The 27,522-nt window shown below is 41.8% G+C and overlaps 1 protein-coding gene and 1 long non-coding RNA gene across 3 annotated transcripts in view; both read left to right on the plus strand.

The window, feature by feature from the left end:
• Window positions 1-27,522, plus strand: part of LOC129835056 (TBC1 domain family member 14-like) — a 73,136-nt gene that overhangs the window by 24,675 nt on the left and 20,939 nt on the right. Inside the window, exons 3-4 of one of the 2 annotated variants that reach the window (XM_055900403.1) lie at window positions 3,543-3,666; window positions 24,093-24,220. In XM_055900403.1, the coding sequence (XP_055756378.1) occupies window positions 3,543-3,666; window positions 24,093-24,220 (252 nt within the window). Of the gene's footprint in view, window positions 1-3,542; window positions 3,667-13,430; window positions 13,478-24,092; window positions 24,221-27,522 lie in introns of those variants that run through there. The other variant, XM_055900404.1, reaches the window with a different exon arrangement.
• Window positions 13,528-13,995, plus strand: LOC129835060 (uncharacterized). The gene is made up of 2 exons (XR_008756377.1): window positions 13,528-13,638; window positions 13,785-13,995. It is a non-coding gene; the product is annotated as an uncharacterized LOC129835060 (long non-coding RNA).

Here is a 27,522-nt window from a genome sequence, read left to right on the forward strand (position 1 = left end):
ACGATAGCATAGATTCAAGGCATAATGTACAGACAAAGGTATGGTAGGAAGAGAGTACATTGGAGGTAAACCTAGGCATTGAGTAATGATGAGAGATATAGTCTCGAGAGACGTTTAAACCAGGTGACGTCATCACATATGTAGGAGGTGGGACAACATGGTTGGTTAAGGCATATTGAGCATGGCTAGAGGCTCTACAGTGAAATATGACAGTAATCACTAACCAGGACAGTAATGGACGAGGCATATTGATATTTGAGAGAGGCATGCATAGCCAACTGAACATATGGGTCCAGTGAGTGGTTGGGCTGACTGGGGGACATGCTGGTGCAGGTTACACAGTGTCATAACATGCCATGTTACCACAGCGTCCAATATTGCAACTGGGTGGGCTCACTGGACCCAGAATGGTCATCAGAAAAGGTCAGGCAGATCACAGAAAATGATCATGGACCTTTACTGGGACTACTGGAGTTTGACCTATTTCTCGAAGGCGGAGAATGTTCAGGTTCAGACACTGCCTGGAGCTTCTCTATAGCCTGGCTATCTAACTAGACTGTGAGGTCAAACAAGGGCGACTGGCAACTGCAGTGGTCGATCTGTTTAACCAGGCTAGCTTTTATAGACACACTTTCAGATATTCCCGCTTTCTCATTGTAGATTTCTTTCTGAGATTTAGCCTAATAGTTTTGAGTTTATAGTTTTGAGACTCAAAATGACTGGTGCCAATGGTAATCTTTGTCTATGCCTCTTTTCCTCTGAGTTTTTCCTCACATCATCCACTTCAATGCTTTTTCCCCCCCTCCTGCCTTCTGAGAAATAGCAGGTCACTTATTTTATTTCCCATTAAGGAGATCTGAATGTCATTGTCGGTTACTTTGAACTGGCTTTCAGGCTTTGAGTTCTGTTTTCAGGCTTTGAGTTCTGTTTGTCTCGTGCAGTATCTTGACAGTGTGCTTTGAAGCAGAGCCCGTAGAAACCCAGACTAACAAGTCATTGGCCAGTTTCTGGTCTCGGTCTTTTTGGTCCTAGCAACCATTAGACAGGCACAAGTGTACACACACCTAGACACTTGGATAGACTGTAGAAGTCGGGCCTCATTTTTCAATGGGAAGATGCCTGTATCTCAGTCGATCTACCATCTGTGTTTTTGAAGGAATTCGAGATGGGTTCCATGGGGGTGAGTGGGTCAAGGGATATGGGTCATAGTGGTCATGTCAAACAGCAGTCCCTCTCTGACCACTGACCTGTATCCTCCAGAGTCTCTCTGTTGAGATTCGGGTGTAACTCACTCTGTGGTTTTAATTCAATAATACATACACTACAGTTGGCAGCTGTGTGTCTCTTTGTTGCTCTCAGTGTGAGTTAGTGTCAGGGAGCAGGTATTAACGATCTGTTGGTCAAAAGGCAGGCGGTAGACTGTTTTTCATTACGCGGTCAATGGGGTTCCAAAAAGCCATATGCTTTGTGTTACAGTACATTTTATTAAGGTGGCCTGACATGACTTTTCCACAGTAAAGATGCTTCATACTGTATAGCTAGTGAATTTAGGATTCTGTAATCCAGTGAGATTGTTACATTTTACCCTTTGCTGTGGCCGTTTATGCTCATAGTACCTTTCCAAGTATTCACACATTTTCCCTTTTTTTAAAGGAATTGTGTCAACAAAAAAGTCATTGGATAAGCCTGTGCCATAGTGTCTTATCCTGAATTGCTTTGCACTCTGTAAATCCATTGAGTCGAAAGGTTCAGCTTCCCTAACCAATAGTAACCTTATGGATTGCGTAGCACTTAGGCTAGTAGTAGAAAATAGAAGGTTACTCCGCTGGAAAGCAGGAAATGAGCTGGCTAGCGTCATCAAATGTATCCGCCTGTTACGTCACCTCGATTAACGAAGAGGAAGTTGGCCCGTTTATCAGATGGTGTTTATTCATGCTTTTTCACTCTCTCTTCAAGTTTTTAATTGAAACCTTCCATTGTCTCTTTGTGAATCCTGCACCATAGCCTGTCTTGATGGAGAAATTAATACAGTATCCCCATCGGAAAGGGAATGCAGACCATGTGAAAGAGATGGCCACGTTCATTATTATACCCATTTCGCATTCGGTTCTAAACATCGTCCGCCCAAGCTAAACATACTGTTCCGACTGTCCTTGTGTTAGCCTATTAGAGCAGCGTCTAGTTGGTACCACAAACTGTTGTCCAATGGAACATGTGAAAACGTTTCCTCTGTTGAATAAGACACATTTTCGGTAAATGGTTAACCAGTAATGTTGATCCCTGGTTCACGTACAGAGATCAAATCCCATTTTATTTGTATCTTGCGCCGAATACAACAGGTGTAGTTACCGTTGTTAGGTTCTAAATTTGAGTAATTAACTCATGGACACTAGAGAAGCTTAACCAAGTTTACTTCTTCCCGAAGGGTCTATACAGCTGTAATTCAGACACACACATGGTTTCCCACGTTGTAGTATTCATACCCCACCTTGGGTGGAGTCTCCTCCTTATCGCTAAACATGGCATCATTATTGCTGGGCAGTGTGCTATGTGACATGATCCTTCAACGGTTTCTCCCCTTATCAGTACTGCCACATGTGATCGTGTTCCCTGCGCTCAGCCCCTCCCAAGCCTCATTATGGCACCCCTCATGTCTCTTTTGGTACTAATGTTCCTATACTTCTGAGTATAACCATGTTCAAAGTTTACCCCAGAATCCAACACCGTGAAACGCTTACTTACAAGCCCTTAACCAACAATGGAGTTAAGAACATTTTTACTAAATACACAAAAAAATGTAATAACACAATAGTGATAACAATAACCGAGTCGATGGCGGTACAGTTTGCTTTAAAGCTGAACTCGATGGTGAAACTGCAACGTCCATTGGGATGTTACAACAACAAAGAAGTTACTCCAAACAACAAACACGTTTTTTTTTTTTCTTCCCTTCAGACGTCATTGCACGCGCGATAGAACAGCAGAATATAATAAGAGGATATCATTTTATATCATTTTTTTTGTAACCATGCTGCTTGACGCACCTCGCCTCTGTTCTGTCTACAAAATAATAACAGTAACAAAGGTGCTGGAGCGGACAGTGGCGCTGCTTCCCCTAATGCAGATTCCATCTTTAATGCCAAACCCATTGATTATTACATTCTTCGCTGTGCTCTTTCTAGCCTACTTTATTCCGAGGTGGTATTTTAAATTGAAGTGTAGCCCAGCGCTCTGTCCCTGGCCTGTACTGCTCCACTTTTCACATGATTGGGTCTTTAACTGCCAACCGGCTCGTGGTGTGGCTTTGTGTTTAAATCTGTGAATTCCGCTTGTGCGCTTATCTCATGGACACACGCCGGCCAGCATTTGTATTGTTGCTGTTCTCCGCCTCGGGTGACTTAGTGAAGGGAGCCAGTGTGTGTTCAGCTTCGGCTCTGGGTTTTAAATGTCTTAATTTACATGTTCTCACTCACTCACACTATCTTTCTCTGTCCCTCACTATTTTCTCTCTCTCCCCTTCCCTCTCTTGCTCCCTCTCTCAGGAGTCTGTTTGTCAAGAAAGTGAAGGACACTCGGCCGGTGGAGCAGAAAGACCCGGGCTGGAAGCTGTTTGGGAAAGTCCTCCCTAGAGACTGCTCAGTGAAACACCCCCAGAAAATACAGAAGGTACGCACGAGCACACACACACACTCACACAGATAGAGAAAACAGACCACGCTGCTCGACGTTAACGCTTGTCCTCTAGTAAAAAAGAATTGGCGGACAAGAAGATTATAGATTTAAGTTGTCCAAATGGACAAGTAAAAAAAAATCACATCACAATATCAAACAATTACTTCGATCATAATTGGATCAGAGAGGCCAACATTGGAATAATATTCAAATGAATGACATACTTATAAGCAAAACTCCGGTCATGTTTTTTTAATTTGTATTTGATAGGATCCCCATTAGCCGGCGCCAATGGCGACAGCTAGTCTTACTGGGGTCCGACACATAACGAAAAATACATTACAGACAAAAGAGTTTACATACATTTAAACATTAACATGTACTGTGTGTTTGCATCTATCATTTACACACACATGTCAGTACATCCTTTAAAAGTTACGAGCTTATGCTGCTACCGTTTGTGGTAGATGGTGGCATTCTGTCATTGCACCACACTATCACAACGGGGAGTTGATCTATCGGTAGTTGGTAGTCTAAACTGTAGCATTTAATGGAGGCGTTTTTAATCTGAGAGTCTCTCCTCTGGCACTAGAGTCGTGCATCAGGCAACAACAACTGTCAGTGGTCCTGGAGTTAAGAGAGAACATGGGTAAATACAGTGGGGGAATTTCACTTGACATGTGGACTGACGATTTTAGAAAAATAGGTACGGTGGGCTTTTGATTTCTCTCACACTAAAAACAGAAATAAATTATTCTAAATAACAAACTGGCTTCATTAACAAATTAGTAAGAATGTCTCACCCCATGTTCAAGAATGGCCTTTTCCCCTTTCAGATTACAATCGCTCACTTTCGGTTATTTGAAACGAAATCATCTCCAAAATATATACATTTGTGGCCTGCTGGAGGTCATTTTGCAGGGCGCTGGCAGTGCTCCTCCTTGCACAAAGGCGGAGGTAGCGGTCCTGCTGCTGGGTTGTTGCCCTCCTACAGCCTCCTCCACGTCTCCTGATGTACTGGCATGTCTCCTGGTAGCGCCTCCATGCTCTGGACACTACGCTGACAGACACAGCAAACCTTCTTGCCACAGCTCGCATTGATGTGCCATCCTGGATGAGCTGCACTACCTGAGCCACTTGTGTGGGTTGTAGACTCCGTCTCATGCTACCACTAGAGTGAGAGCACCGCCAGCATTCAAACGTGACCAAAACATCAGCCAGGAAGCATAGGAACTGAGAAGTGGTCTGTGGTCACCACCTGCAGAATCACTCCTTTATTGGGAGTGTCTTGCTAATTGCCTATAATTTCCACCTTTTGTCTAAATTTATTGTCAATCAGTGTTGCTTCCTAAGTGGACAGTTTGATTTCACAGAAGTGTGATTGACTTGGAGTTACATTGTGTTGTTTAAGTGTTCCCTTTATTTTTTTGAGCAGTGTATATATGTTTTTAAACAAGCCATAGAAAGTTGGTTGCAATTTCAGTTTAAAAAAAAAAGGTAAGGAACTTGTTTTTCGACCCTGCGTTAAAGACCAAAATTAGTTAAAGAAATTGTGATAAATATATACCACTGTCTTTTGCGCATGTCATTTTCCTTTCATATTGCATCCTTATTTACAAAGTCATTATTATTAACCCTGCGTTATAATTACATAAAAGCCCCTTAGATACTCATACAGATCAGGTTTGCTCTAACGAAAAATGCCCCTTAGATATTAATTTTAGAATCCTCCAATCCTCTAAATGTGATTATTGTCAGAGAGTCATGTCATTGGGGAGAGTCAGGAGGCATTGGCTGAGTTGAAGAGGGCGAGGAACGAGATGGAGTCACAATCCATGCCAGGCAAACATGCAGATGTTTATTTTAACTACATTTTAGTTGCAACAAGTTTGATCGGGTTTAAATCAGGAGACCTACATGTAGAGATGAAAAAAAATATATATTTTTAGATATACTGTAGGCCTATCGTAGGCGACATGTCTCACTAGTGTTGTGTAATGTGCTGTTAAAAGTGTTGTGGGTCTTATTTATTTTGAATGAACCTTTATTTTACTACTTAAAGGTCTATTTACTCTGCTGGCATCTTGAACCAGTTTATGCCCTTATTTGCAATGCAAACCATAACGAATTACTATGGGAATAAATGGAAGAGGCAAGTGGAAGGGGGGAAAAGTAAGGAACTTCTCAGTTGGCCCTGGAGGCCTTTTGAAAACCTTTTTTCACAAACGCTATTAGCAGGACAATAGACATGATGTGGTCCAAAAACCTTCTCTCTGACATAGGGTCCAGCATATCTCTTGATGATATCATTGAATGTCTTGCCAGCTTTGATCCATGCCTGGGCCTGCATAGCGTGAAGTTCATATTGAATAACAAGATGAGTGTTATAAGCTTTACTTTTTCCATATCTAGCTAACAGTGGTTGGCTAGCTCAAAGTATTTTAGTGGTGTGTGCATTGCATCTGTACCATCCCATAGCCTACATTGCATATGAAGTGTGACTGGCTCGTCTGTGGATGTTACTGAGAAAATGCCCTCCTTTTTATTTATTTTTGTTGCCTCTGCTCTCGCGCATTCTGATTGGCCTAAAGTTAAGTTTTTGGCTACTGATGAGCTTTGCTATTCTACATGTAGAAACGGTAGGTTCGTACCGCTTTTGTTCTTGCAAGAGAAGGAACGGCCTCCCACTGTGATAAGTACCTTTTCAGCAGTCTATGGGCAGTGAGATTCCTGGTGTGTTTCACGCTTCAAAGCACTGTGGGGTGAACGGTGAAAAGAAACCACAAGCTGCTTTTGGTTCTAATCATGCGAGGGTGATGGAGGACACTGAAATATGACTTGTCATATTACAGTAGTAGCCAGTCTCTTGACCCAATGTCAAATGTTGTATCTCGCTCTCTCTCTCTGTAATCTCTCCTTTGCTTCTTCTAGGGTTGAATACTGTATTTGTACGTGTGTCTGTGTGTGGGTGGTTGACGTTTTAAGCATGAAAAATAGATTTTTGTGGTATGATACTGAAGTCTGAATATTTGAAATGTATGTTATCATTAAAACAAATGCCACATTTTATGAACTGTTTCATACAGTTGAGCATTGAATTTGACAAACCTTTTCTAAATCCACAAAACTACTAGTGGGGCATGCGGAGATCACTTGCCACATGTTCCATTATGATTTTTATGTTTTCCCGTGGTGAAAAACATTTCATTCTCCAATTTCAATTGTCACACCAAAGGACATGTCACACCATAGGATGAAAGAAGTAGTCAGTTAAAAATAGATGGCAAATAGGGGGGGGAGTATGTTATATTTGAGGTTCTTCAAAGTAGCCACCCTTTGCCTTGATGGCAGCTTTGCACACTCTTGGTATTCTTTCAACCAGCTTCATGAGGAATGCTTTTCCAACAGTCTTGAAGGAGTTCCCACGTATGCTGAGCACTTGTTGGCTGCTTTTTCTTCACTCTATGGTCCAACTCATCCCAAACCATCTCAACTGGGTTGAGGTCGGGTGATTGTGGAGGCTAGGTCATCTGATGCAGCACTCCATCACTCTCCTTGGTCAAATAGCCCTTACACAGCCTGGAGGTGTGTTGGGTCATTGTCCTGTTGAAAAACAAATGTTAGTCCCACTAAGCGCAAACCAGATGGGTTGGTGTACCGCTGCAGAATGCTGTGGTAGCCATGCTGGTTAAGTGTGCCTTAAATTCTAAATAAATCACAGACCGTGTCACCAGAATAGCACCCCCCCACTATCACACCTCCTCCTCCATGCTTCACAGTGGGAACCACACATGCGGAGATCATCCGTTCACCTACTCTGCGTCTCACAAAGACCCGGTTGTTGAAACCAAAAATGTCAAATTTGGACTCATCAGACCAAAAGACATATTTCCACCGGTCTAATGTCCATTGCTCGTGTTTCTTGGTCCAAGCAAGTCTCTTCTTATTGGTGTCCTTTAGTAGTGGTTTCTTTGCAGCAATTTGACCATGAAGGCCTGATTTTATGCAGTCTCCACTGAACAGTTGATGTTGAGATGTGTCTGTTACTTGAACTCTGTGAAGCATTTATTTGGGCTACAATCTGAGGTGCAGGTAACTCTAATGAACTTATCCTCTGCAGCAGAGGTAAGTCTGGGTCTTCCTTTCCTGTGGCGGTCCTCATGAGAGCCAGTTTCATCATAGCGCTTTTTGCGACTGCACTTGAAGAAACTTTAAAAGTTCTTGAAATTTTCCGGATTGACTGACCATGTCTTAAAGTAATGATGGACTGTCGTTTCTCTTTGCTTATTTGAGCTGTTCTTGCCATAATATTGACTTATCCCTATTTGGTAAAATACCATCTTCTGTATTTCACCCCTACCTTCTCACAACACAACTGATTGGCTCAAACACATTAAGAAGGAAAGAAAAATCCACAAATGAACTTTTAACAAGGCACACCTGTTAATTTAAATGAATTCCAGGTGAATTCCTCATGAAGCTGGTTGAGAGAATGCCAAGAGTGTGCAAAGCTGTCATCAAGGCAAAGGGTGGCTACTTTGAAGAATCTCAAAATATATTGTTTAACACTTTTTTGGGTTACTATATGATTCCATAGTTTTGATGTCTTCACTGTTATTCTACAATGTAGAAATTAGTGAATAGGTGTGTCCAAACTTTTGACTTTTCAAAAATTTGGGGTCACTTAGAATGTTCCTTGTTTTTTAAAGAAAATCACTTTTGTTTTGTCCATTAAAATAACATAAAATTGATCAGAAATACAGTATAGATATTTTTAATGTTGTAAATGACTATTGTAGCTGGAAACGGTTGATTTTATAATGGAATATCTACACAGGCGTAGAGGCCCATTATCAGTAACCACCACTCCTATGTTCCAATGGCACATTGTGTTAGCTAATCCAAGTTTATCAGTTTAAAAGGCTAATTGATCATTAGAAAACCCTTTTGCAATTATGTTAGCACAGCTAAAAACTGTTGTGCTCATTAAAGAAGCAATAAAACTGTCCTTTAGATTAGTTGAGTATCTGGAGCATCAGCATTTGTGGGTTCCATTACAGGCTCAACATGTCCAGAAACAAAGACCTTTCTTCTGAAACTCATCAGTCTATTCTTGTTCTGAGAAATGAAGGCTATTCAATGTGAGAAATTGCCAAGAAACTGAAGATATCGTACAACACTGTGTACTACTCCCTTAACTTCTCGGATAGGGGGCAGCATTTTCACGTTTGGATGAAAAGCGTGCCCAGAGTAAACTGCCTCCTACTCAGTCCCAGATGCTAATATATGCATATTATTATTATTAGTATTGGATAGAAAACACTCTGAAGTATCTAAAACTGTTTGAATCATGTCTGACTATAACAGAACTTATTTGGCAGGCAAAACCCAGAGGACAAACCATTCAGATTTTTTATTTTTTTGAAGTCACTCTCTTTTCAATGGGTTTCATTGGGAATCCAGATTTCTAAGGGACCTTCCTGCAGTTCCTATCGCTTCCACTGGATGTCAACAGTCTTTAGAAATTGGTTGAGGTTTTTCCTTTGAGAAATGAAGAAGTAGCCATGTTCAGAATGAGGCTCCAGTGAAATGTACTGTTTGTTAGAGGCCCGTGACCAGAAAGCATGCTACACATTGTTTTCCTCCGGTATTGAACACAGATCATCCCGTCTTCAATTTTATGAATTATTTACGTTAACCTGATGAGGACCGAGGGCGCTGTTGTCACTTTGGGGGAAAAAACGTGCCCAATTTAAACGGCCTCGTACTCAATTCTTGCTCGTACAATATGCATATTATTATTACTATTGGATAGAAAACACTCTCTAGTTTCTAAAACCGTTTGAATTTTGTCTGTGAGTAAAACAGAACTCATTTGGCAGCACACTTTCTGACCAGGAAGTGGAAAGTCTGAAATCGAGGCTCTCTTCTAAGTCCTGCCTATAAATGGCCATGATAGCTATTAGTATACATGCACGTCATACACCTTCCCCTGGATGTCAAGATGCAGTGAGAGAAGAAAGGAGGTGATTATCTCGGTCTGAGATGGGGCTCCAGTGAAATGTACTGTTTGTTAGAGGCCCGTGACGTGTCCCCCATTTCATGTTTTCAAGATGGGGCGAAGAGGACAGTGGGATTGCCTTCGGAATAGCTTTCGTTATAGGCGACTACCAACTCCGGCTTTGTTTTTATTTGATACATGTGACAATATCATCGTAAAGTATGTTTTTTCAATATAGTTTTATTAGATTTTTGAAAATTATTCGGGACGTTAGGCGTGTTGCGTTGTGTGCCCTTTGTTCAGAATGGAGAGCTTCGTGCTACTTGGCCAGTGTGCTGGCTAATTGAAGAGGGAAAAACGATGTTCTAAATCCAAACAAAGACTGTTCTGGACAAAGGACCCCTTGTCCAACATTCTGATGGAAGATCACCAAAAGTAAGAAACATTTTATGATGCTATTTCATATATCTGTCGAACTGTGTACTAGTAGTTTTGCGCCCAGGTTTTGGGCACTCGGTCGACATAACGTAAGCCTTATGTGGTAATGAAGATATTTTTTGAATTCTAACACTGCGATTGCATTAAGAACTAGTGGATCTATCATTTCCTATACAACATGTATTTTTTTGTAATGTTTATGAATAGCTATTTGGTCAGAATAGGTGAGAGTAATAGAAATATCTGCACATTCTGGGAAAAATAAGCCACATTAGCATAATGGATAACCACGGATTTCAGCTCTAAATATGCACATTTTCGAACAAAACATAAGTGTATGTATAACCTGATGTTATAGGACTGTCATCTGAGGAAGGTTTATGAAGGTTAGTGAAAATTAATATATTTTGCTGGTTTATTCGCTAACGCTAACGTGCCTATTGCTATCGCTAACGTGCCTTGATGAATGAATGCGGTTGTGTGTAGGCTATTGTAGTAAGCTAATATAATGCTATATTGTGTTTTCGCTGTAAAACACTTAAAAAATCTGAAATATTGGCTGGATTCACAGATGCTTGTCTTTCATTTGCTGTACATGATGCATTTTTCAGAAATGTTTTATGATGAGTATTTAGGTATTCCACGTTGGTCTCTATAATTACTCTGGCTGCTTCGGTGCTATTTTTGACGGTAGCTGTGATGGTAGCTGCAATGTAAAACTGATTTATACCTCAAATATGCACATTTTTCGAACAAAACATAGATTTATTGTGTAACATGTTATAAGACTGTCATCTGATGAAGTTGTTTGTTGGTTAGTTTGGTTGGTTCTTGGTTAGTTAGGTTGGCTTTGCTACCTGTGCTGTGAAAAATGTCTGTCCTTTTTTGTATTTGGTGGTGAGCTAACATAAATATACGTGCTGTTTTCGCTGTAAAACATTTAAAAAATCGGACATGTTGGCTGGATTCACAAGATGTGTACCTTTCATTTGCTGTATTGGACTTGTTAATGTGTGAAAGTTAAATATTTCTAAAAAATATATTTTGAATTTCGCGCTCTGCCTTTTCAGTTGAATGCAGCGTTCCGCTGGCGGAACGCTGCAGTCAGACAGGTTAAAAAATACCTAAAGTTGTATTACAAAAGTAGTTTGAAATGTTTGGACAAAGCTTACAGGTAACTTTTGAGATATTTTGTAGTCACGTCGTGCAAGTTGGAACCGGTGTTTTTCTGGATCAAACGCGCCAAATAAATGGACATTTTGGATATATATCGATGGAATTAATCGAACAAAAGGACCATTTGTGATGTTTATGGGACATATTGGAGTGCCAACAGAAGAAGCTCGTCAAAGGTAAGGCATGAATTATATCTTTATTTCTGCATTTTGTGTCGCGCTGGGAGTGCTGAAATATGATGGTCTGTGATTGTTAGCTGGGGTGCTATCCTCAGATAATAGCATTGTTTGCTTTCGCCGTAAAGCATTTTTGAAATCTGACACGTTGGCTGGATTCACAAGTGTAGCTTTAATTTGGTATATTGAATGTGTGATTTCATGAAAGTTAAATTTTTATAGTAATTTATTTGAATTTGGCGCTCTGCATTTTCACTGGATGTTGGCCACACGCTACCGTCCCACATTTCCCAGAGAGGTTAACAGAACAGCGCAAACGGGCTCTAACCAGAATAGAAAGAGGGGTGGGAGGCCCCAGTGCACAACTGAGCAAGAGGACAAGTACATTAGTGTCTAGTTTGAGAACAAAAACTTCTCGGATTGACTGTTTGCCTTTAGGAACAAAGCTTTACTATTAGCTGGTGGGTCTGAGTTGACCCAGGTTTGAAATTGTACCACTTTCCTGCTTTAAGTTTGACCATAATTTGCCATCATTGTATCCAACTCCTGTGATAGTGTGAACTATGAGGTGACATCATTACCTAGGGTCCTCCAATTTAAAGAGGCCAAAGAGTCACTTGACTACAACTATAGGCCGCTATCCACCATTCGATCCTTTCAGTGGGTGTGGACAGAAATTGGAGTCCTCCTGCTAGCCAGGTGAGCTCTGTATATCTACCCCAGCCTCTCCCCCGTTAACCCAATCTAGCCTTAGGCATTCTCATCTCCTGCGGTGGTAACCTTATCCCTGGTGCCTGGTCTCAGATGGCTATATTTTCAGCACCTACCTGGAAGCCATTGTCTCGCCATGGCAAGCCCTGCCTGGTGACAGGGGGTGGGCGAGGACTCCGTGGACAAGGACTAATGAGTTTCTGTTTTATTAGTCTACTGCTGTATTTATTCTGCTTTATTGCGCTGTCACACTATAGGCTGTAATTCAACTCTCGAGCTTTACTTTTCTAATTCTCAGCGTTCCGGTGTTGTAAGTCAGGATATTTCTCTTGGTAATATGTCTGAGGGGCGGTGAAGCCTACGTGTTCATTTTCATCCCCCAGACACAGTCACTGGTTGCCTGCAGGAAAGGTTATTTATTCACAACCAGCAGTGGTTGATACAAATTTAAACACGCATGAACATTCTTGGTTAATTCAGACTGATGTAGTTCACTCTGTAAACAATATTCCCAGATGGAGTGTTCTGTATTGTCCTGGATTTCCTGTATGTTTCATAGCCCTCCTTGTCCCACCGGTACCTAGCTGTCAATCACCTGGGAGTCAGCCAATCCCTGTTCCCCCTTTATCTCTGGGCCGCCCTCCTCTGAGGCTAGACAGAGTTGCTGGACACGGGAGAACTGGCTATAATTTGAGAGGGAGAGAGCGAGGAGGAATGAAATGGAGAGGGGGAGAAGAGCGAGAGGGAAAAAAAAGCTCCACACAGCACATGACCCAAGGCATTGCTGTTAGAGCGCCGAGAAGATGGATTGTTATAGCAGAGAGGAGGATTGGATGAGAAATGGATCCTGTATCAATTAATCTGGGATTAATTAGAATGCCTGGCTGGGCACAGGAGATTAGTGTGCTCCTTTTCAGCGCAGCGACGGGGAACAATAGAGCACACGGCAGTGCTGATTTGCCGACACACACACACACACACACTGAAAAGAGAGATCGGATCCTCTGTGTTCTGCACTGACGCGTGGCCTCTCAGTGTAGCGTCATTGTGCGTGCTGGGAAGGAGAGAAGCAAGGAGGGAGGGGAGTGAGAGAGAGCGGTAATCATGCTGCCGCTGATGCATCAGCTCCAGCTCGGGGTGTGTCCCATCGCTGTCCCCCTGACCTCTTCATCCTCGTCCTCTGTGTGGGCTGTAGCCGGGCCAACGGGAGCAGCCATGACGGTTTGTGAAGTTTAGCCCCCCCCCCCCCCCCCCCCCCCCCCCGGGTTGGTCTGGGTGTCTTTACGGAACTGCAGCGCTCATGGTGAGTGCGCCGGCGTGTGTGTGTGTGTGTGTCAGCTCGAGGGTGAGGGGGCGAGCGCAGCAGTCTACCGTCTCTCAACTCTCTCTCTTCGTCTCTTTCCCCGTCTGACAGTAGGATAAATTATGGAGTAGAAAGAGACCTCGTCTCTCTTAGGTGAAGAAGTATGTGTGTCGTTTATTTTTAAAGCTTCTGCTGACCGATCTTCCTGCATTAGATATGTCCAGCAGGTGTGTTCATTGAAATACGACCTGTCTGTGAAATGCAACAGCGTTGTCTTTTTTTCTGCAAACTCATGTTTTCCCTGTAGGAAGTGTCTGGCGTTTGTCTATTCGCCCTCTCTGTGGTCCGTGGGAAGGCATGACACGTGAAAAGTGCTGAAATATTCAGCTCCAGTGCGGCTCAGGAATGCCAAGCTGGGAGACGCCGTGGTCTCTGCGTTCCCTGCTAAAAAAGTGTGTCGAGGGGTTTCCTTGTTATTTGTCTCTCCCCAACTGAAGAGAAATAAAGCAGATTAATTTTAGAGGAAGGTTGGGCGTGTTTTTTTCAGTCAGTGTTTGACGACTCTGCAGTACCTTTTATCATGTTCAAAGCTCTCAGTTTTAGCTCTCAGCTGACACAATTGTGCATGCAGCTCTGTGGGTTGTAGACGGTGATTTCTGGTCAAAATATTGTCAGCCCTTTTGTCAGTCCATTACGTCATTGACACACAGGGTCTTTTGTTGTTTTTCCTCTCTCGACTCTGTTTATAAAGAGGGAAGACTGTCATTTCATGATGTCCTCTTTTAAACAATAGCTCACCGATAGGTGTGTTTTAGGTTGTGATTTGATAGGATGATTATTGTCTTGCTGTTTACTGTCTGTGTGTTGACTGTCACTGTCTCGGCTCAGACTGGCCCTGCCTACCTCTTGGGTGTCGGTCTGGATTGATGTTCTGCTCCTTTGGGAGAGGCCGAGTGCTCTCTTCGGTTTTCACAAATGGCAAACAGCCCACAGACAGAGACCACTCTGACACACACGCACACCCTCTGGGTCTCTCTAACCTCTCTCTTCATGGGAGTAGGAAGGAAAATGTAGAGTGCTCAAGCCTGACCCAGTGCAGTAAATGGCCTGCATGTGCACTAGACTAGGGGATGTTGAACTCAATGAAAAGTAGTGGATTGGAAGGAAGTTCTGCTGCTGTAGTCTTTTTCATGGTTGCACAAAAACCCTTAATTTGTATTACTCTGTCCTGTGTAGTAGTAGACTATTACAATAACTTTATTGATCTCCTTTTTTTGCTAGATAACGTTAGTCAGCGCTAGTTGGTTGTACCTCCTTTCTCTCAATTTTAGCTAACATGTTTTCGACACTTACTTCCATGATTGATCAAAACTCATGTTATGTTGTCTCTCTGCAGCAGACGTATAGTGAGCAATATGTTTGGAACATCAAATTGCAAATAAAACTGCAGTATCGAATCACAATACCTATAGAATCATGAGAATTGCAATACATATCGTATCGGAACCTACGTCTTTTGATAGTATCGTATCGTGAGGCCCCTATCAATTTCCAGCCCTAGTAACCACTAGACCCTGTACTGTCTGTTTTGCTTATTGCTAGTGATGCACCGATATGACATTTTTGGCCGTTACCGATATCCAATATTTTCCTTTCTAAAAAAACAAAAAACAATACCAATAACCGATATAAAACAATTGCGGCCTTTTAGGCATTCCAGTACAGTTAAATAGTTAACACACACACATGGATGTAGAGGTCTAAGGAAAGGCATCTCAGTGTAAGAGGCGTCACTACAGTCCCTGGTTCGAATCCAGGCTTTATCACATCCGGCCGTGATTGGGAGTCCCATACGGCAGCACACAATTGGCCCAGCGTCGTCCTGGCCGTTATTGTAAACAAGAATTGAACTGACTTGCCTAGTTAAATAAAGGTTACACACACCACACTGACCAAAACGTTATTTTGTTGGCATTTACGTATGTCCCCATTACCAGTAAAACATCATCAAAACCTATTTCTTTCACTTACTTGCTGTGCTGTTTCGTTCAGTTTCATTCTCAACCAGGATTTCTATGGAACGCCATTTGGGTTTTTGCTATGGAATGACGTTTGGGTCTTTGCGTGTCATAAAATAAACAATGACCAGTAGATAACACTATTTGACGTGTCAAATAAGCTTGTTGACCAATCAGGACCTGCACGTCACATAATCATGTAACACGTCCATACACTTTCTACATAGTGTAATCAATGTGTAATAACTATAACTTGTATTTCATGTCACAACGATTCATCGATACGTGTGCTATGATGCCGGTAAAGTTGTCTCGCACACCTACAGTGCTGGTCATAAAAATAAAAAGCTAGCTAGCTCATGGATGCAATCAATGTTCTTCCCGAAAAAGCATATCAAAACATCTGTTTCAGTAGCAATAGTTAGTTAGGTAGCTAACTAATATATAGCTAGGTGTCATCTAAAATAACCCTAATTTATAAGACAGTTCTTATTTGATTAATGGTGGTCGGACCATCTATGTGAAGCTAGCCACAATAAGGATTAGCCGCAATAGTGGACTTGGCGGTTAGCCTTCAAAATAAAAGTATGGCATAATTCTACTGTTTGTATTAATTTGCATCACTGTCAATTGCATTCTTTTAATTTGAAGGCAAACGGCAAATTCTACTTGTGGCTAGCTTCACAACACATAACCAAGTTCGGTTGAACCTCACTAGCCAGATGAAGCTAGCTGGCTGCTTATAACGTTAGTTTTGGGCAACAGGGTTAGTTAGCTGGCTAGCTATTTATTTTCATGAACTGAAGCTCAATTTCAATAGGCGAACAACAAGTGGATTCCTAGCTAATACTTACTCACCAGGATTCTCTGCTGCCAATGACTGGAACGAACTACAAAAATCTCTGAAACTGGAAACACTTATCTCCCTCACTAGCTTTAAGCACCAGCTGTCAGAGCAGCTCATAGATTACTGCACCTGTACATAGCCCATCTATAATTTAGCCCAAACAACTACCTCTTTACCTACTGTATTTATTTATTTTGCTCCTTTGCACCCCATTATTTCTATCTCTACTTTGCACCTTCTTCCACTGCAAACCAACCATTCCAGTGTTATTTTTTTTACTTGCTATATTGTATTTACTTCGCCACCATGGCCTTTTTATATATTTTTTTTATTTATTTATTTATATATATATCTTGCTTGCCTTCACCTCCCTTATCTCACCTCACTTGCTCATATTGTATATAGACTTATTTTCACTGTATTATTGACTGTATGTTTGTTTTACTCCATGTGTAACTATGTGTTGTTGTATGTGTCGAACTGCTTTGCTTTATCTTGACCAGGTCGCAATTGTAAATGAGAACGTGTTCTCAATTTGCCTACCTGGTTAAATAAAGGTGAAATAAATAAAAAAATCCTAAATCATTGCTAAGAAAATGACTGCAGTTTCTACTGGTCATTGTTTCCAGGCTGGTTGTTTTTTGAGCTAGCTAGGTACCAAGCTAAAGCTAGCAACCCCAGATGTTGCGGTTGAACAAATTATGCTTTATTACCAACGCGGTATTGTAAACACATCGTTTGTGGCCGACGTTTGCTTGTTTGCAGACTTTTTTTGTACAGCTTTGACAGTGCTACTGTATCTTTTTTTTATACACAAAGACTCAAACGGCGTTCCATAGTATGTATGTCGTGAAGCTAATAGCATTGAAGCTATTACTGTGTAACTCCGGTAGGGCAACATCTTAAAAATAGCTCACTTTGTAGTGTGTACCGGTGCTCGACCAGTCGGCGAAAGCCAACATCACCCACGACAGAACGGTTGACTGCCAAGGGCAATGAATTCCATTATTTTTGCTTTAAAGGATTTTGCCTTTTTGAGTTGTCTCGCTGAAATTTTCTTACTCTTTCAAATGACTGCTCGACTTGTTGACTGCTCGCTCCACACAGCAGACATTGTGGGCTAGGTTAGGAATGCTGTGTTGCGCAAAGTTTTACGGGATGTCATTATATCCTGTACCTACGTTTATATAGGTATGCACGTCAGCTTTGACATCGGTTTTGCACATTTAAACTAGACATCGGCTAATACCAATGTTGGCATTTTTAGCTAATATCGTCCGATACCGATATGTTCACCGGTATATCGTGCATCCCTACTTATTGCTTAGTTTCTCCTTGTCTAATTGCCATCACTCAGAACACTGAGCCATGGAACCAGGCAGACTGGCCAGGCATGCAAACAGACACAGAGAGCCACCTACATCATCAGGAAATGAGAGAAAGTTAATAACCATAGATCTGAAACCTTGGCATAATGATGCATGTTCCCTGGAGACAGGTAACCCGGGGATACCGTTGCCACCTGAGCCTCTAAAAGTGCTAAAGTCAGTCTCCCTATAGGATTTCATGATTACCGTTATGACATCCTAGCTGTAGCAGTGAAATGCTAGACCAGGCTAATTCAACAGCACAAAGAGCAGAGCTTGTTAGTTCATTGTGAAAGCTGAAACGCTAAGCTAGGCTATTCCAGTAGAGAGCAGAACAATATGTTTGATAAATGTGTTGTTGTTTACTATGGTCCTAATCAGAGATAATGTGCTTAGCTTTTCTCTCAGCCTGTGAGTGGTGAGAGAGCAGAAGTGGAAGGAATTCATTTTTTATATTTTTATTTACACTGAAGACCTACCCCGGCCAAACCCGGACGACGCTGGGCCAATAGTGCGCCACTCTACGGGACTCCCAATCACAACAGGATGTGATCTTCCCTCTCTCTCGCTCACGGCTTGAATTTCATTTCACCTTGCTAGTGGCACCTGCAATGCCGCTGAAGAGGTGTCAGATTTCAACCCCCCCCCTTCTCCCTCTTCTGCTCTCCTCCTCCCATTCTCTCAGTAGTGCAGGCTCACGACTTCTCCCCCATCCCCTGGCTAGCAGGCAAGGCTTCCTCCCTAGTTGCCGACAGAACTCAGGGAGAGATGGAGAGAGATTTGTGACTCCCTTTTCTCAGTGGTCCCTTTTCTTCCCCCCCCCTTTCTCTGTCTCCTCTCTCTCCTTTCAATCAGTCACCACTGTGTAGTACCAACTGTCTCTTCTGAGCAGCCCTGTGCTCTGAGTAGTCCTGCCTCTCTGCAGCCACAGACTTAGTGCTGTGAAAAAGTATTTGCCCCCTTTCAAATGTTCTCTACTTTTGCATATTTTGATACTGAATGTTATGAGATCTTAAACCTAATATTAAAGGGAACCTGAGTGAACAAATAACACAACAATGACATACATATTTCATAAACTAAGTTATTCAACACCCAATGCCCCTGTGTGAAAAAGTATTTGCCCCCTTACACTCAATAACTGGTTGTGCCACCTTTAGCTGCAATGACTCCAACCAAATGCTTCCTGAAGTTTTGGATCAGTCTCTCACATTGCTGTGGAGGAATTTTGGCCCACTCATCCATGCAGAACTGCTTTTACTCAGCAAAATTTTTTGGTTTTCAAGTATGAACTGCTCATTTCAAGTCCTGCCACAACATCTCAATTGGGATTAGGTCTGGACTTTGACTAGGCTGTTCCAGAACCACAATTTTGTTGCTTTTTAGACATTTTCATGTAGACTTGATTTTGTGTTTTGGATCATTGCCTTGCTGCACGACCCAGCTGCACCTCAGCTTCAGCTCACAGATAGAAGGCCTGACATTTAGAATTCTCAGAGCAGAATTCATGGCAAGTCGTCCAGGTTCTGAGACAGCAAAGCATCCCCAAACCATCACACTACCACCATCAAGCTTGACCATTGGAATAGTGTAAGGTTTTTACTGTGGAATGCAGTGTTTGGTTTTCGCCAGGCATAATGGGACCCATGTCGTTCATTTTGGTTGCTGTCATTGCAGCTGAAGGTGGCACAACCAGTTATTGAGTGTACTGAGGCAATTACTTTTTCACATAGGGGACTTGGATGTTGCGTAACTTTGTTAATTAATTAAAATAAGTGTATATTTCTGTGGTTATTTGTAAACTCAGGTTCTCTTTGTCTAATAATTAGGTTTTGGTTGAACATCTGATAACATTCAGTATCACAAATATGCAAAAATAGAGAATCTGAAAGTGGGCAAATACTTTTTCACGGCACTGTATCTCTGAATCACCAGCTAAACTCCTGTCTAGCATACAGCACATGGACTTGGGTGGGCCAGGATTTTCCGTCACTCAATTGTGTATCTTTCCTCATCCATCCACCAATCCATCTCACTTTTGCCATCCGTTGCGCACTCCTTTTCTCTTTTTATTTCTACCGCTCTGTGTCACCACCTCTATCTCTATCTATATATATATATCTATATCTATCTATCTATCTATCTATAGGACACAGCACTCCGAGAACGCCTCCCCATTTCCCACCAGTGCAGTGGCCCTCCTTTGTCGGTGGTGATAAGGGGAACTAAATCAGTGGGCTCTGGCCCTCATTCACGCCTGGCATCCTCCTTTAAGACCATTTAGATTAGGCTACCCCACTTTGCACATTACCCAGTGTGGGGTGGGCCACTCTGAAGAAAAGCCCTTTACAATCACACTTCAAACATTGGAATCTGTTACTCCCCAAACAGATGTATACTAGAATTGTTTTTTTCTTATTCATTAAGAATTCATAGACTTGTAGCTGGCCTGAGTGTGACAAGGCGTATAGCCAACAACATAATGAATGCCTGACCAACATCCTGAACAGGCACACAACACCTTTTAGTACAGATGAAGTGTCCCTTCTCAATATGGCAAACATACTGGTTATGATAAACCAACTCAGTGGCCTTGAAGTTAGTGTCTGTCCAGAGGTTGGTAGTTCGAGCTCCGGCCGAGTCATACCAAAGACTGTAAAAATGGGACCCGATGTATCTCTACTTGGCACTCATCATTAGGGAGATGGATTGTGGGTAAGGCCCTGTGATAGACTAGCGTCCAGGGGGTGTGCTTGTACATCAAGCTGCCTCACGCTACAGAAACAGGATGACTGGGCTAATCAATGTTATGTCTATATAAGCACCAACACAGAGCTAACCGGATCCTGTTGACTCAGGCTGCAGTCTTTTGTACTATATGGCCACACACACCAGGGTTTCCATTAGTCATGGTACGTCAACAGGCTGTCATTAAATGTGAAGACTGCTCACTATCAATTCTCTGTGTAATTATTCCGTGATTAAACAAATCATGGAATAGTAATTAACTAGGAAGTCGGGGCACCACGGGAAAATATTGTTTATAGTTGCAATTTCCTGAATTTAACTCTTCAGATATCTTATCGATTAGTCTAATGGATTATTACCTCATCAGTCATTCCTGAACGTTGCAAACTATTGGATATTTGCACTAACCCTAGCATCAAGAATCAGCGATTAAACAAATTGGGTTAATTGGTTATTTACTAACTAATCAATCACAGAATTACATAAACACACTGACATGATACACTGAAAAGTCCCTAGTGTGCTAAGCCGATATGACGGCTTGGTAGACAAAGGAAAGGGGTGGGGCCAGCTCAAGAGCGAGAAACTCAGTGGACCCACGTTGACTACACTACACTCATGGAAATGTTCATACTTTGAACATGAACAACCACTCATTCGAAAAGAAATTGCTATTTACATATTTATGAGTGTATGCCTTTGTTGTCCATCTGCGCTCGCCGGTCCGTCTGCTGGATAGTCAATCAACAGAAAGTCTCTGGTTTGTCCACCAGAGCTCAAAGTCTGTCGTAGTTGTAGTTTGTTATAATGGATACGTCAGAGTACCATTCAGTCGTTCGAGAGAATGGATGCGTTTACCAGACTAAAGTATTTGAACAGCTGCAGTCTGAATAATTCGTTTTTAGTTTGTAGATTTCTTAACCATTTCCGCGTGTGGATGATCTCCACTTTCTCTGGTCTTTTCAACATGTAGCGACAGCTTCCATGTTTTCTGGTCTAATGTAAATTTTGTAGGAAGTGGGTTTTATACTGGAGTAGAAAAGGGGGCGTTCCATGACGCCTTATAATGTCTGTGCTCACAGGGCGTGGACACTGACTGATCCTAAGTTACTATGAAAAACAATTCTAATTTAGAAGACTAAGATCACATTATCTTTACAAAAGTATTCCTATACTCAATCATTTATTGTATACAACATTCAGATGCAAACCCCATCATTGAGAAGTGTATACAAACAAAGAAACAATAATGTGTGTCTCCTGTCCTTCATGAGGTCACCAAATGAAACAAACTCAACATTACTGTTCCTTAAGTGTCCACGGACCACTCCAACTGCTTGAAATTCTCCAACTGCTCGCCATTCAAGTGCAAAGGCAACTATGCAGGCTTCAGGGCATCACACGCCACTTTGCAATGAGCTGGAGGCAGTATGCATTTTGAAAACATATACTTAATTGTTTGAAACCTGAACGTTTTACTACATATTATATTATTTCTTACCTTTCTGCAAAGTAGCCCAGCCAAAATCTAACCAAAACGTGCAGGCAATTATTTTACAAAGGCTTCCATATGCCATTGAAGCCAGTAGCCGTTTTCAAATCGACTTTCTCATTGTACAGTAGCCAAATGCACAATCCTAGTCATATTAGCGACCCATGCTAATTGTTGCATATTTAGAGCTTCGGTCTTTCAAAATTCCGAACAGATATATTAATCTGTCACAAATAGTTTTGCCGCTAATTGCATTATAAACAAACATTTGTGCGTAGGCTACTGCCTCGTGCTCATTGCTGCGCTTATAATGGGACGAAGTAATAGTGTATCAATATTGTATGCTGAATGTTCTGATCTGTTGCATGAGCCTCATTGTTTACAAAAATAATTATGGATTTAGCCTTGGCTTACTGGTTGAATGAATTTGGGATCTATTGACCAACAACTGTCCCAGAGTCTGTTTGGAATAGGCTATTTTTTTTTTCGCACAGAAAGACAAGCTGACCAACAGAATAGGTCAGCTTTTCTACTATGGGGGATAGTAGATTGACATTTTGCTGTTCTTTACTTGTCTGGTTGGCTGAGGAAAAGTCGATGTGGGCAGTTATTCTAACATAGGCGGCACATGGGTTTCAAGTTTAGGGAAGCTAATTTTCACCATAGAAATGCACCTTTTATAATAAAGCATTCCATCCTTTGTATTTGCAGACTTTGTATTTGCAGACTTATGTAACATAGCCTTCTATTTCTAAAGTGATAATTAGATTGGATAGTCATAATTTAGGCAAAAAAGATAACTCAATCACTGTTTGCAAAAAAGTGTTCAATGCAGCGCGTAGTGGCTTTGAGAAGGCTATAGGCCTACGTTTCTTCTCCTTTGCACGGGAAAATGTTGGCATATTAAACACACGTCCTTCAATTCTATTACACTTTATATGACTGGAGACATTAGCGGAATCTTTTTTTAATATGACAAAAATGATAAGGTAGCCTACTCTGTTGACACTGGCAAACAGATCAATTAAAATTATGTCTGATCAGGCCTGGTATTTCGGGGTTTTAGGGGCAGGGCCATTTGGCCTTCAAGAGGTGCCCAAATCTGCTAGTCAAATTGATTTGAAAACTGAAAAACGCTAGCTGTTGTGTTAAGACAAATAATGTATGTAAATACATCATTAATTAGCCTACATGTCAAAGTGTAGGTGATACGCATAGGGTATTGGCTACAGTCTGTCATGTCCAGACCAATGCTGACAGGAGGGAGGCGCCAGGAAATGTAGCAGGCTAAACTCATTGTTCGTCGTCATTCAATACGAATGGAGCACGCCGTTGTAGCCGAGCTGCATTTTCTGTTAAGATGAATTGCCATAAACAAAATGTGATTTCTGTCATTCTGTGAACCGGGGGTGGACGCCCTAATCATGTTACACAACCAATGCAAATGGGTCCGGTACATTTCTTAAATGTCCGGTCAATTCAAATTTTCCTAACGAAAACCCTGGCGACCCACTCTGAGCCACACAGGAGACGTGACAGGGACACACTCATCAGATAGGTGCCGCTAAGGGCCAAAGGGCTGTAGTCAGGCTTCTAGCAGGGGTGTGTGGGGAAAAAAGTGTGTGTGTGAATGGACCGTGGGACAAAATAAATGTCTTTAGAGGAAATGAAATGTCAGACACCTAGCTTTTTTCCTTTACCAGACTCTACTCTGCTCTATATTGGTTTTAATAAGATGCTTCTAGTTTTGAATTGGTTGAGAGGCCCCCAGGTCTCAGACATATCATTTTACCAGACCACGGATCTGCATACCAATCCCATTGAGGTTGAACTTGATTATGACTTATAAAATGTAATATAAAATGTAATATGAAACAACTGAACAACTACTGGGCCATTAGATTTCAATTAGACTTTCCTGTTTGTTCAATCGGGTGAATAAACCCAAGCGTCTGATTTGATATTTCTTTGTACCTATTGAATATTTGTGTATTTTTGTGAGCGCATGCGGTTTTTGTCTGAAGGAATATGAAACTAAAAGTGGCAGATACGACCTTGGCAAATGAAATCAGTTTATCTCGTGACACATGATATTCCACTGTACGTGTGTGTGTTAAGTGTGCGTGTGTTCTGTCTGTTCTAGGAATATGACACTAACAGTAGCAGAGATGGACCTGGCCACAGTCCCCCGTCTCCCAGACAGAGTGTGAGGAAGAATCTGGACTTTGAACCCCTCTCCACCACAGCACTTATACTGGAGGACCGCCCTGCGTATGTACCACACAGACACACACACACACACACACGCACGTATACAATGGAGGACCACCCTGCGTCTGTACCTCCCACCTAGACACACACATACACACCCACCCACGTGTATGCACAGAAACACACTTATACACTGGAGGACTGCGCTGCGTAAGTACCACACACACACCAAGAACAGAGCAGCTTCTCACTGAGGCAGGAAGGAGTTAGTGGCGTTTCTTCTGAGTTATGGATCCGAATGGCTTTTCCCTTTTTGTTGTACTGAGTACATCTGGGATTGACTGTCTAGCCAGGATCAATATGAGACCAGCCCAGCTCTCTCCCTGCTCTCTGCCGTGCTGCCCTCAGGGTGGATGACTTGGATGGGTCGCTCTCTTTCCATTTTTCTCATACACACAGTATACAAAACCATTGCCCTTTCCATGATATACACTGACCAGGTGAGTCCAGGTGAAGCTATGATCCCTTATTAATGTAATTTATTAAATCCACTTCAATCAGTGTAGATGAGGAGGAAACGGGTTCAATTAGTATTTTTAAGCCTTGAGACAATTGAGACATGGATTGTTTATGTGTGGCATTCAGAGGGTGAAAGGGCAAGACAAAATATTTAAGTGTCTTTGAACGGGGTTTGGTAGTAGGTGCAAGGCGCACCGGTTTGTGTCAGGAATTGCAACGCTGCTGGGTTTTTCACGGTCAACAGTTTCCTGTGTGTTCGCAGGTTTTTACACCACCCGATACAATTGCAATCAGTCGATATAATCGACAACTAGCATCAGACATCAAGCGATATGAATCAGACAGTGGGGTGCCGCAGAAGGTTCAAATCAACGTTTCATATCGTGGTGTAGATCGAATTGCAACCAAGAAATGTTCTTCCCTACCATGGGTCATATTAGCGAGCCATCCCTGGGTAAAAAGACTTTTAAAAATCTGTTACGTACTTTTGGCGAAGGGAAAGGATATCAGAAGTTCTTCTAGTTCCAGTTAAAGCACAATAAAACATGTCATTAGCGCCTACTCCGAAATTCCGATAGGTTGATTTGAACCTGACCAACTAGTCTGATTCATATCGTGTGATTTCTGGCGATTGTTCTCTATTATATCGACTGATTTGGTTCTGTATGGGGTGTTTAAACAACTAGTTGACCTACACCATTTCAATTATTTAAATTCCATTTTGTTAGTTTTTTTTCTTCTGTGCTCTCAAAGTGTACTTTCTCTAGATGGAAATCAGACCAAGCCCGAACTGTGCGATGTAGTAGGGAGTTGTAGTTTCCAACAGGCCAATTGTCTACATAGTTTAGTGCAGAAAATGAGGTAAATGACTACATCGCCTATAATCTATTGCACGCCTACTTGTCTGGAGAGGGAGAGAAGAGACAAAAGAATGCACGATCTAGAGGATATAGAGCAGCTGCTTCTCGAGGCGTCTCTACATGATCTACAGTGGCTTGCGAAAGTATTCACCGCCCTTGGCATTTTTCCTATTTTTTTTTGCCTTACAACCTGGAATTCAAATAGGTTTTTGGGGGGAGGGTTGTATCATTTGAGTTACACAACATTCCTACCACTTTGAAGGTCAAAATATGTTTTATTGTGAAACAAACAAGAAATAAGACAAAAAAAACTGAACTTGAGTGTGCATAACTATTCACCCCCCTGAAGTCAATACTTTGTAGAGCCACCTTTTGCAGAAATTACAGCTGCAAGTCTCTTGAGGTATGTCTCTATTAGCTTGGCACAACTAGCCACTGGGATTTTTGCCCATTCTTCAAGGCAAAACTGCTCCAGCTCCTTCAAGTTTGATGGGTTCCACTGGTGTACAGCAATATTTAAGTCATACCACAGATTATCAATTGGATTGAGGTCTGGGCTTTGACTAGGCCATTCCAAGACATATAAGCGTTTCCCCCTAAACCACTCGAGTGATGCTTTAGCAATATGCTTAGGGTCATTGTCGTGCTGGAAGGTGAACCTCCATCCCAGTCTCAAATCTCTGGAAGACTGAAACAGGTTTCCCTCAAGAATTTCCCTGTATTAGGCACCATCCATCATTCCTTCATTTCTGTCCAGTTTCCCAGTCCCTGATGATGAAAAACATCCCCACAGCATGATGCTGCCACCACCATGCTTCACTGTGGGGATGTTGTTCTCAGGGTGATGAGACGTGTTGGGTTTGCGCCAGACGTAGCGTTTTCCTTGATGGCCAAAAAGCTCAATTTTTGTCTTATCCTACCAGAGTACTTACTTCCATATGTTTGGGGAGTCTCCCACATGCCTTTTGGCGAACACCAAATGTGTTTGCTTATTTTTTTCTTTAAGCAATGGCTTTTTTCTGTCCACTTTTCCATAAAGCCCAGCTCGGTGGAGTGTATGGCTTAAAGTGGTCCTATGGACAGATACGCCAATCTCTACTGTGGAGCTTTGCAGCTCCTTCAGGGTTATAATTGTTCTATTTTCTTACCTCTCTGATTAATGCCTTCTTTGCCTGGTCTGTGAGTTTTGGAAGGCGGCCCTCTCTTGGCAGGTTTGTTGTGGTGCCATATTCTTTCCATTTTTTAATAATGAATTTAATGGTGCTCTGTGGAATGTTCAAATTTTCTGATATTTTTTTATATCCCAACCCTGATCTATACTTCCACAACTTTGTCCCTGAGTGGTTTGGAGAGCTCCTTGGCCTTCGCGGTGCCCCTTGCTTAGTGGTGTTGCAGACTCTGGGGCCTTTCAGAACAGGTGTATGTGACCGATCATGTGACACTTAGATTGCACACAGGTGGACTTTATTTAATTAATTATGTGACTTCTGAAGGTAATTGGTTGCACTAGATCTTATTTATGGACTTCATAGCAAAGGGGGTGAATACATATGCACCCACCACTTTTCCTTTTCTATTTCACTTCATCAATTTGGACTTTTGTATGGCCATTCTATGAAATCCAAATAAAAATCCATTTAAATTACAGGTTGTAATGCAACAAAATAGGAAAACCGCTTTTGCAAGGCACTGTAAGTGATTGATGGTTAGTATTCAGTTGTCAAAGTATGCCTTATTTACTTTGAAGAACTACTGAAAAAGTGATTTTGTCAGACAGCATAAGCAGCAGCTCAATAGATATGAGATGATGACTTGGAATGAAATTATAAAGTTGTCAAATAAATAAATAAAATATACACAACTTAAATATTTTATTAAAATAAAGTAACGTGAATACGTTATGGTTAATATGTGATAAACAATAATGGGCAGTCACTACCATCATGGGACTTTTATGAATTGTTTTTTTAATTGTTACAGCAT

This window comes from Salvelinus fontinalis, chromosome 36, assembly GCF_029448725.1.
Source record: "Salvelinus fontinalis isolate EN_2023a chromosome 36, ASM2944872v1, whole genome shotgun sequence".
NCBI classification, from domain to species: domain Eukaryota; kingdom Metazoa; phylum Chordata; class Actinopteri; order Salmoniformes; family Salmonidae; genus Salvelinus; species Salvelinus fontinalis.